The sequence below is a fragment of the Osmerus mordax genome, chromosome 3 (assembly GCF_038355195.1).
Source record: "Osmerus mordax isolate fOsmMor3 chromosome 3, fOsmMor3.pri, whole genome shotgun sequence".
Classification (NCBI taxonomy): domain Eukaryota; kingdom Metazoa; phylum Chordata; class Actinopteri; order Osmeriformes; family Osmeridae; genus Osmerus; species Osmerus mordax.
The window spans coordinates 22895560-22905533 of NC_090052.1; the positions used below are offsets into that span (position 1 = coordinate 22895560).

General features: G+C 43.5%; 2 protein-coding genes across 4 annotated transcripts; one reads left to right on the forward strand and one right to left on the reverse strand.

Moving 5' to 3' along the window:
- Positions 1-136: 136 nt before the first annotated feature.
- gfer (growth factor, augmenter of liver regeneration (ERV1 homolog, S. cerevisiae)) lies at positions 137-1879 on the reverse strand. Its single transcript, XM_067233809.1, has 3 exons — positions 1637-1879; positions 1223-1440; positions 137-994 (listed from the first exon to the last, which is right to left on the reverse strand). The coding sequence occupies exons 1-3, from the start codon at positions 1847-1849 to the stop codon at positions 832-834; spliced, it is 594 nt and encodes a 197-aa protein (XP_067089910.1). The 5' UTR covers positions 1850-1879; the 3' UTR covers positions 137-831.
- drg2 (developmentally regulated GTP binding protein 2) lies at positions 996-6596 on the forward strand. Of its 3 annotated transcripts, none has more exons than XM_067233808.1 (14): positions 996-1014; positions 2392-2494; positions 2756-2916; positions 3201-3290; positions 3402-3462; positions 3543-3633; positions 3767-3839; positions 3989-4079; positions 4277-4374; positions 4564-4640; positions 4854-4942; positions 5047-5105; positions 5824-5877; positions 6256-6596. In XM_067233808.1, the coding sequence occupies exons 2-14, from the start codon at positions 2431-2433 to the stop codon at positions 6340-6342; spliced, it is 1095 nt and encodes a 364-aa protein (XP_067089909.1). In that variant the 5' UTR covers positions 996-1014; positions 2392-2430; the 3' UTR covers positions 6343-6596. The 3 variants fall into 3 exon arrangements, with proteins under 3 accessions (XP_067089909.1, XP_067089908.1, XP_067089907.1); XM_067233807.1 differs by lacking the exon at positions 996-1014 and adding an exon at positions 1933-1951; XM_067233806.1 differs by lacking the exon at positions 996-1014 and adding an exon at positions 2093-2164.
- The last annotated feature ends 3378 nt before the right edge of the window (positions 6597-9974 follow it).

The following is a 9974-nucleotide window of genomic DNA, read 5'->3' on the forward strand; positions in this document are numbered from 1 at the left end:
CCTTGAGGGACTACATTAGGACCATGATATACTGTCCCTCTTACTAGAGGAGGGGGAATAAACTATAACCGTCCATAACTAAACTACAGGGTTTAGGTCAGGGCATTTATTAATAACATCAGAGTCAGACCCTGTTCCATGGAGGTTTCTGTCATTTATTAAATAAATCATTGATTAAATAAGGGCACAAGCTGAAAACATTATGGATTTCTTTCAAATAAATCTAACAAGATGAAATAAACCAATGTCACCGTGTCACTGGTGACATTTTAGGGAACAAGGAAGGAGGGAACAAGGAGGGGAAGGAAGCATTTTGAGGATGTTTGTGTCACCAGGCATCTCTCCTCATATCCCTCCACACACACATCTCTCCTCATATCCCTCCACACACACACATCTCTCCTCATATCCCTCCACACACACATCTCTCCTCATATCCCTCCACACACACATCCTCATAAGTAGTGCAGGAGAACTTAAACACACAAACTCAAACACTGGCTAAATTAAAGCATGGTATTAAAATATGACTGATATCTATATCTGATCACTCAAATCTTCCTTATTTAAGAAATATATGTGCAAGTATTTTCAATAGATTTTCCCATCCATATATACAATACGTAGACCATTTTAACAAACATAACAGCATAACTATACATATAATAATTGTGACCAAGACACTGCTGGTGTTTAGTCAACTAGTGTATATCACGGTCTGACTATTTCCTCACAGTTCTTTCTAATTAAAGATCACTACTCTTGACAATACACTTGTTTACAAGAAAATATGTGTAATTTAATGATGACATATTTATCTCTCTGTCCATATCAATCACAGGACCCATCCTTCCACCCATCCTTCCACCTCTCGTCCACACGGGAACAGTCAAACTCAGGCTTGCCCAGCCTAACATTGACGCCGTTGTGGAGGCGACAGAGCCACTGGGATAGGCTGTGGCGACTGCTGGCGTCAGGCTGATTGGTCTTTAGTCTGGAGAGGAGGAGGAAGAGGTAAAAGTTCAGACTCAATGGAATTCTTGGTCCGTCTAGGTTCTGATCCTCTTGACTGTTTCCAAGCAGCGCATTCTAAGACCTTGTTGGTTCTAAATCTAATCCTATGTGAACTAACTTATTTAGACACAATATATAATGAATATAAATCCTTTCAAGCCTACAAGATCATTTCACCAGGTTAACTTGGTTACAGTAGAACTCTGACCTGGTCCTGAGGTCTGTAGCACACTCATCACAAGGGAAGAACTTGGAGAAGAGGGAAATGAACTGGCCCATCTCTGTCTGCTGGGTGGAGGAGGGATGGTCAGGGTAATAGGCAGCCATTGTGTGCAGGAAAGACCAGGTGTTTCGGCCTAACTCCTCCCTGTCTAACGGACACTCTGGATCCGTCTGAGGGTGCTGAGGTTCCCCAGAGTGGGACTCCTGGGAAAACACACGCACACACATTCTCAATGAAAGAGATTCCAATAAACCTTCTCTAAACCTTCAACCAATTTACAGCAAACACCTCCAAACCCCTATATCAATTTACAGCACCGACTCTAGCTTCCACAGAAGGCATCATGCTGCCTGTTTAGCACTGTGATGGAAGTTGGCTAATCGATTAACTCAAGATTACCTGTGTCACAACTGCTGTCTGTTTTTTCTGAACCTTCATCCACGACTTGAAGTCCGTACATGCCCTACACGGCTTCTTTTTCGGTTCACTTGTCTTCTCCTGTTCTTTACCGGGAGTGTCCTCTGGTGGTCTGCCTGTCATAATAAAAGGGAAACCTTCAAACACGGTCGGGTTAGCTGTGGTTGTTCCTCTCGGTCCCGTGGGCGCAGCCATGTTGCTTGACTTGTCTCATTCTATGTTTCCGATACCACGCGACGAAAGAGAAGTTCCACTCTGCTGCATCACGTTTTTGTATCTCCTTTAAAAAATAAATACGTAAGTGATTCGGCAATACATTTTTAAGCTTCATATTAGCATTTAAAAAAGAACGGGGGTAGTTTATATACGATTTAGTTGATTAGGAACAACATTTGAAAGTAGATGGTGGTTTTGTTGCCAACCGAACATTGAAACTGAACGGAACTCATCAGTTCCGCTTGATGATGTCATATTTCTGTGCGTGCTGCGAAGCCTAGCCTCAATTAAAGTGTAATTCTTTCACCCATTTCTGTTTTCAAATCGTTTTTGACATACTGTACATTTTACCTACTTGACTTATTGAAATTGTAGCTTTTCGTCCTGTACTTTAAACGTGATTTTCCAATTTTTTATGACGTTTTTGCACGAGCTAGCTAGTTTACTAAGAATGACCAGAGCTAGAAATGTTCATGCTGTGACACGTTTCTAACAGCAATCTTTTTTTCCTAACTTTTCAGGGTGTACAACACACTGTGAGACCTGTTTACCTCGCCAAAATGGGTATCTTGGAAAAAATTGCGGAGATTGAGAGAGAAATCTCTCGGACACAAAAAAACAAAGGTGAGAGCATCAATCTGGCATGTCCGTTTTTGTTCCCCTCACCCAAACACATCATATCCGTTATCTTACTAAGTCGCAAAACTATTGTTGAAATACTTGAATCTCCAAAATATAATACTGTAATAGCAACCAGCACTTCACAGGCAACAAAGTTTCAACATTTATTTTAGTCTCAGTCGTCAGCCCTCACCTTGTTTGAGACTAATGTTAACCTTGTTCTTTCTCTAACAATCCTCGATGCTGCGGTCTTGCTGTCCTTAGCCACGGAGTACCATCTGGGCTTGCTGAAGGCCAAGCTAGCCAAATACAGGGCCCAGCTTCTAGAGCCGTCCAAGACAGCTGGGGCCAAAGGAGAGGGCTTCGATGTGATGAAATCTGGAGATGCTCGCGTCGCTCTCATAGGTTTCCCCTCCGTGGGTAAGGTGAGTAGTCACGCTGAGAAGGACAGTTACATTTATTAATTTAGCACTTTCTATCCAAAGCGACATGCAAATAGTGAGAACAGCAGATGCTCAAGGACCAAAAGTGCAAAGTTTTAACAGTATTTCAGTGTGTCAAGACACGGTCTCTATTTTTACCAGACACGGAACTGAAGAATGTGGCCATAAATTAATCCATTAATGATACCACATTCATAGAGACATTCACCCAGCCTGATGTGTGGCTCCGTGCTGAAAGTACTGAACCTGCTGTTCTCTGTCTTTAGTCCACGTTTCTCAGTCTGATGACATCAACAGCCAGTGAAGCCGCCTCGTATGAGTTCACCACTCTCACCTGCATCCCTGGCGTGATAGAGGTACACAGCACACACACACACACACCACACACACACCACACACAGCACACACACCACACACAAACATACATACATACATAATCACAAACATCATATGTTCGTCTGCCTTAGTACCATGGAGCCAACATCCAGCTGCTGGATCTGCCAGGAATCATCGAAGGAGCTGCCCAAGGTACAGGGTGCTTTACATGATGAAACGCCCATGACATTTTGGTTGACCTGTGATGGCTTTTGACTTGTGGTGTTGTATAGGTAAGGGTCGCGGTCGACAGGTCATAGCGGTAGCACGGACAGCTGATGTGGTCATCATGATGCTGGACGCCACCAAGGGAGATGTGCAGAGGTCCGGACTTGTGTGTGTCTGTGTGTGTGTGTCTGTGTGGCTTTGATGTGTGTTTCTTTGTATGTATCAGTATAAAAAGTCAGAGCAGACCTGTTACTGTTTTATGAACTGGTTCTTGTTTCTGTCACATCAGGGCACTTCTGGAGAAAGAGTTGGAATCTGTGGGTATCAGACTCAACGTGTCCAAACCCAATATTTATTTCAAGGTACAGCAACACCTTCAGCCTGCATCAGTCAACTGTCAGTGATGAGTTGATGAGTCCAACCTCTTAGATTGTGGCGTCATGTTTTTTGTTTCCATTTGTTATTTATGACATCACATCCTGTGCCTCGTATCTTGTTTTCTTCTGTCTAGCCTAAGAAAGGTGGCGGCCTTTCCTACAACTCCACCGTCCCTCTGACTCAATGCTCAGAGAAGCTGGTCCAGCTGATCCTACATGAATACAGTATCCTTCATGTCGTCACTGAGCTACATGATTCTGGGATTCAGAATCAATGACTCATCTCTTAAAGGGTCTTCAGTGAACTACATTGAACTACATTACATCCCTCTCTCTCTGCCTCCCTTTCTCCCTGCCTCCCTTTCTCTATACCTCCCCCTCTCTCCCTAAATGAAGATGATGACCTTAACGTAGCTCCTCAGAAATCTTCAATGCGGAGGTTCTGTTCAGGGAGGACAGCACACCGGATGAGTTCATCGACGTCATCGTTGGAAACAGAGTTTACATGCCCTGCTTATACGTACGCCACTCTAACCCCCTCTACTAGATCAATAAAACATGAGTCAAATAGTTCCCTCTCATTCTGAATGGTTAACCTTCACGTTACAGTCTATTCAAGTTGTATTAGGACAGTCTCCTTTCAAGTGTAATGTGCAACATTCTATCATGGTGTTTGAGGAAGCCAATCATTCTGTGTTTGTGTCTTCAGGTGTACAACAAGGTGGACCAGATCTCCATTGAGGAGGTGGATCGCCTGGCTCACAGACCTCACAGCGTGGTTATCAGGTCAGACAGCTGTGTGTGTGTGTGTGTGTGTGCGTGTGTGTGTGTGTGTGTGTGTGTGTGTGTGTGTGTGTGTGTGTGTGTGTGTGTGTGTGTGTGTGTGTGTGCGCTAATAAGGGTTTGTGAAGGGATTGATGGATGTACATAATGTTCTGTATCTCTGCCTACATCTTTGTGTGTGTTGTAAACAATGATCTTGCTCTGTGTGTGTGTTAGCTGTGGTATGAAACTAAACCTGGATTACCTGTTGGAGACATTGTGGGAATATCTGGCTTTGATCTGCCTCTACACCAAGAAGAGAGGAGGTGCGCGCACACACACACACACACAGATGTTAGACACCTAGACGGTCCTGTCTGCAGGCAGCACTGCTGTGCCTCATGCTGAACTCTGGAGTTTGTTGTTTCAGAGCGGCCAGACTTCAGCGACGCCATCATTATGAGGAGAGGAGCATCTGTTGAACATGCTGTGAGTACAAGGCCGATGAACATACACACCCACAACTCAAGGCAAGGGCAAGAAGGCCAAATTACAGGTGTTGGCCATCTGAAGGGCATGGGACAGCAAGGTGGGACCCGCTATAAGACTTTGAGCCATGAAATGTTAGGTCTCAGTTCAGGGAAGCACTTTTAAACTGTAGCACTTTCTATTTTGAAATGTTTTATTTTGCTTAAAATGTTTTAGTTTGGTAGCTCAGTGAAGCACTTAAAAGATTTGTTTTTATATATATACAGTATGATTGTGCTTCAAATAAAAAAATGTTTTACCTACACCTTATTCTTGTTTAAGATCATTTACATAATATATATGAATGTATATGGAGCGTGATAAAAAGGTGACCTTGAAATTGTGGCGACGCAAGAAAAAATTTGGGTGCACCTAAATTTTGTGCTGGTGCACCTAAATAAAAAAAGTTAGGCGCACCAGTGCAACCAAGGCAACAAGTTAGTCTGGAGCCCTGATAGGATATATGTATATATACACACACACAAACATTATGTTATAATGTTGTGTAGTAATAGATAGTGTTGTTGCTCTGAACACTGCTGAAAGTGTGTTCACTTCTGGCCCTGGATTATCTACTGTACTCACTATGTATACTATTTGAATGTTTCTTTGAATAAAAGAAAAATGAATGAATTGCAATGTAAAATGTAACATATCTGTATGCTTCTTTCTCACCCAGTGCCATCGAATCCATAGAACTTTAGCCAGCCAGTTCAAGTATGCCTTGGTTTGGGTAAGTTGCTGTACCATTCTGTCACTATCTTCCACCCAATAATCCCTCTTTTTCACCTTGTTTATCAACGCTGTGACAATTTGCATTGTAAAAACAAAATATGTATGTATTTCTAGGTGATATTAAAGTGTTTGTCCCCACCATTGTTCAACCCCGACCTGCACCGCATGACATAGACAGTATCCTGTCTGGGGGACAGTGTCCTGTCTGGGGGACAGTGTCCTGTATAGGGGACACTGTCCTGTCTGGGGGACAGTATCCTGTCTGGGGGACAGTATCCTGTCTAGGGGACAGTGTCCTGTATAGGGGACAGTGTCCTTTATAGGGGACTGAGGAGAAGTCTACTTTTAGTGTTATTGACCTGGTGTGTCTCTTCAGGGCACCAGCACCAAGTTCGACCCCCAGAGGGTCGGCCTGACACACATCATGGAGCATGAAGATGTCATTCAGGTCGTGAAGAAGTAAAGCGAGTCGTGTGATTGGACTGAGGACACGATGGGTGTGGTCACATCCATAGGGGAGGAAATGACACGCAACAGTTTCCTGTATTCAGAAGCAGTGTACAGTTGATTCCGATGATTAAAAAAAACAACCTTTTTTTGTGTATTCAATTTAACAATCAGGAAATCGATATGAGTTTGATTAGATGAATCTGAGGGGGTTTATCTTTGTTGAAAACACAAACAAATATAAAACATAAAACAATGTTGAAAAAAATACATATTGGGTTTTGATCTCCTTCTGTGCTTTGCCTTTTCAAAGGGCATCAATTCTCAGCTTGCAGGACATTTGACATCCTTTCCTGGGTTTTGAAATGCCAGCCAGGCTACTGTTGTAGTTCAAAGGTGGATAAAGATAAGGCCGGGGTGAAGTGGACAATTCCTCACTTTGTGTTCCCCATTTTAGATGGTTTGAAGGCGGAGAAAGAATAGTAAGACTGACTTACATTTCTTCTTGGAAATAAAACGTTCATTTCTGAAAGATACGGAGAGACCTTTTGGGTAAAGCAGTAGACTTGTGCTGGAGAGTGGAGAAACTGAACATTGAAGACCTGCTTAGTCAAGGTAAAGTTGATCTTGATATGTTGCTAAACTTGAATACAATGTCTATTTTCGGCGGAAAGCGAAAATGACTGTTATGCTGTAGGGGGGGACCCAACAATAAGAAAATATGTTTTGAGATTACATTTAAGGTGGAGGTAGGCTATAGCCTATGTGTACTTTTGTTGTGAACAAGTTCACACGGTTCAACGGGTGATGTTGTTACCTGTCACAGCACTTCACCATCGTTTCTGGTCTTGTACAGTCCCGCCAACATTGCCTCGCGGCCCTGCTGTTGGCGCCCTTTGTACACGGAGCGCGGGGGTCGACGCTTGCGCCCCGGCCACCTGTGAGAGTCTATAGCGGGTGCTCCATTCATTGGCGAACCCAGACATAATAGCAGCATTAATTATTCAAACGCATCCATTTGGTTTATACGACACGGGGACTGAGAGAGAGAGAGAGAGAGAGAGAGAGAGAGAGAGAGAGAGAGAGAGAGAGAGAGAGAGAGAGAGAGAGAGAGAGAGAGAGAGAAAAGAGTGAAGAGGGACTGGCAGGTCTTGTGGTTTTATGGAGAGGCCGCAAATTTACATAATTAGTATAACGTGTGGCGAGTGAAAGTTCACAAGACCGTTGGACAATGTAGGGATGACTCACTGAACAGAGGTATGGATGTGGACATCCTGATTTGGTATAACCAGAGGAGAAGAGGAAATATGTCAGGACTTTGACAGAGAGAGGAGGAAAGAAAGGTAGGCCTCAAATGTGAATGAACGCGTTGCGTGTCGGCATGGCACCTGATACTGCTCCCGTATGGTGTGACAGCGGTGTTGTGTGCGCAAGCGTTGACTTTATTTACATGTCCTCTGTTGTCAATAATGTTAAGCAGAACTATTTGAACAGCTGTTTGTTTTTTTGGTCACAAAAAGTATTAAGCGGAGTCACAAAAGTAACAACCTTCACTTAAGTAGGCCTACATATATAGGCCTAGTCATGTTTAAAAAGACTGATAAAAGGTTAAGTACTGACTACTTGTTTTAGTGTCACGCTGGTAACTGGACATCATATTAATACAAAAAGACACTTAACTCCCTCTGTCTCATCCATAACGTACCTTTTGTCCACACAGTGAAAGGACAGGAGTGGAGAGAGGAGGAGAGAGGAGAACAGAGAAGCTTAAAACAGAATATATCAGAGTACAGTAGAATAGTAGAGTACAGTACAGAGTACAGTAGAGTATAGTAGAGTACAGTAGAGTATAGTAGAGTATAGTACAGTATAGTATAGTACAGTATAGTACAGAGTACAGTAGAGTACAGTAGGCTAGAGTCCTCATCAAGTAGGCCTACTCATCAATGATGCATTTTTTTTTTCAAAAATATTTTTTTAACCTTTTGAACATATTTGTTTGAAACCTTTTTTTCAAAAATATTTGTTCTACCTTTCGAAACTTTTTTTCATAACTTTCTTTTCACACACAGTGAAAGGAGAGCAGAGGAGAGAGAGAGAGAGATCAAGCCACCAAATACTGATTAAAACTAAAGTAACAAGTCTGGCTTGAACATGTAAGAAGTCAAAAGTGTAGCAGGGGTTGGACTGACACTACGTCGCATAGTAAGTACCCACCATAGAATTAGCAGCATCTGCTGAAACAGACATCTTGTAGACAGAGTTTCTGCAGCCCCACAGACCATGTTGGCCTCATGTTGTCCCCCATTACTGACCAGTCACACTTCCAGCACACTCTCTGCTGCCCCCGTGTGGAGAGATCTCTTCATGCGTTCTGTCAGGACGGATGGAGTGTGTTTTCCAGGTAGACCAATGAACATGAGTGTTTGGTTTATGATGTGTACATATGTAATGTGCTTGTTTAGTAGACACATTTATCCTAAGCAACACAGGGGGATTATTTATGGACCTCTTGATCAGCAATCAGATGATCACAGCTGTACCCATGGGCCTAAAGAACCCATCAGATAAACGATTGATTTGTATTACACAAAGATATACGGTTGTATGTGTGTAAGGTCCTGGTAGCACCGTGGTGTTTGCCTGAGGGGTAGGCAGGAAGGGATGTCTGGCACACCCATCCTACAACAGCCACAGGAACCTGGAAGTCGTTATAAATGTAAATAATGTAAATAGTGGTTAAAAGGCTCCCAACGTCAAAGCCTATTCACTAGCACTGTTACATATTTACATTATATTTATGGTTCTATCTCTTTACGTGTGTGTGTGATTCTTGTGACATGGGGCAATCCTTTTCATCTTTTTTTGTGTCCTTTGAGTGTGTAGGGTTTTCATAACCACCCACACACACTATCATACACACTCACACAACCAAACACACACTGACACACAGAGCACAGGTCATTGTGACAAAAGAGGATCCAGTGACAAGAGTGATGTCTTTGTTGTGTGTGTGCGTGTGTCTGTGTGTGTGATCAGGCATTCAGCCATTAATCCAACCTTCTCCTATTGTGCAGCCAGAGTGTGTTGACCTAAGCAGGGGCGATGGGTAGGCCTCATTATCACTCTGCTGTCTCACACTAACCCACACCCACTGAAGGGTGGGGTTAGTGTGTTCACCTAGCAACCTAACCAGACCATCCTTGCTAGGCTCCACAGCAGTGAATGGACAGGTCCTATAGCTGTCCCTGGGCTGTCTTGCATTGTGTATTGTACAGCACAGGGAGTCATTAAGTCATTAAGTGAAATGAGGCATAGTCCTTTGTGAAGTTTGCGTGGTTTGGCGTTGTGCATCCTGTGTGTGTTAATGTCCATTGTGAGCGGGCGTGTGTTAGTGTGTGGGCAGTGCTTGTCTGTGTGTGCCTGTGTGTGATAGTGTGTGAGGATTGTGTATGTGTGTGTGTACAATAGAGTACGAAATAAGGGAAGGACAGAGGCTCCAGTCTGGGTCAGGTGCAGTCAGAAACTAGTGAGTTTCACCCCAGAGATGGAGAGGGCTGAGTGGGCAGATCCCTCCATGGACGTCCCTTCCGGTACGGTCGCCTCCAGGGAGCTCCTGGACCAGGGGTCCTCATGCCTCACACCTGA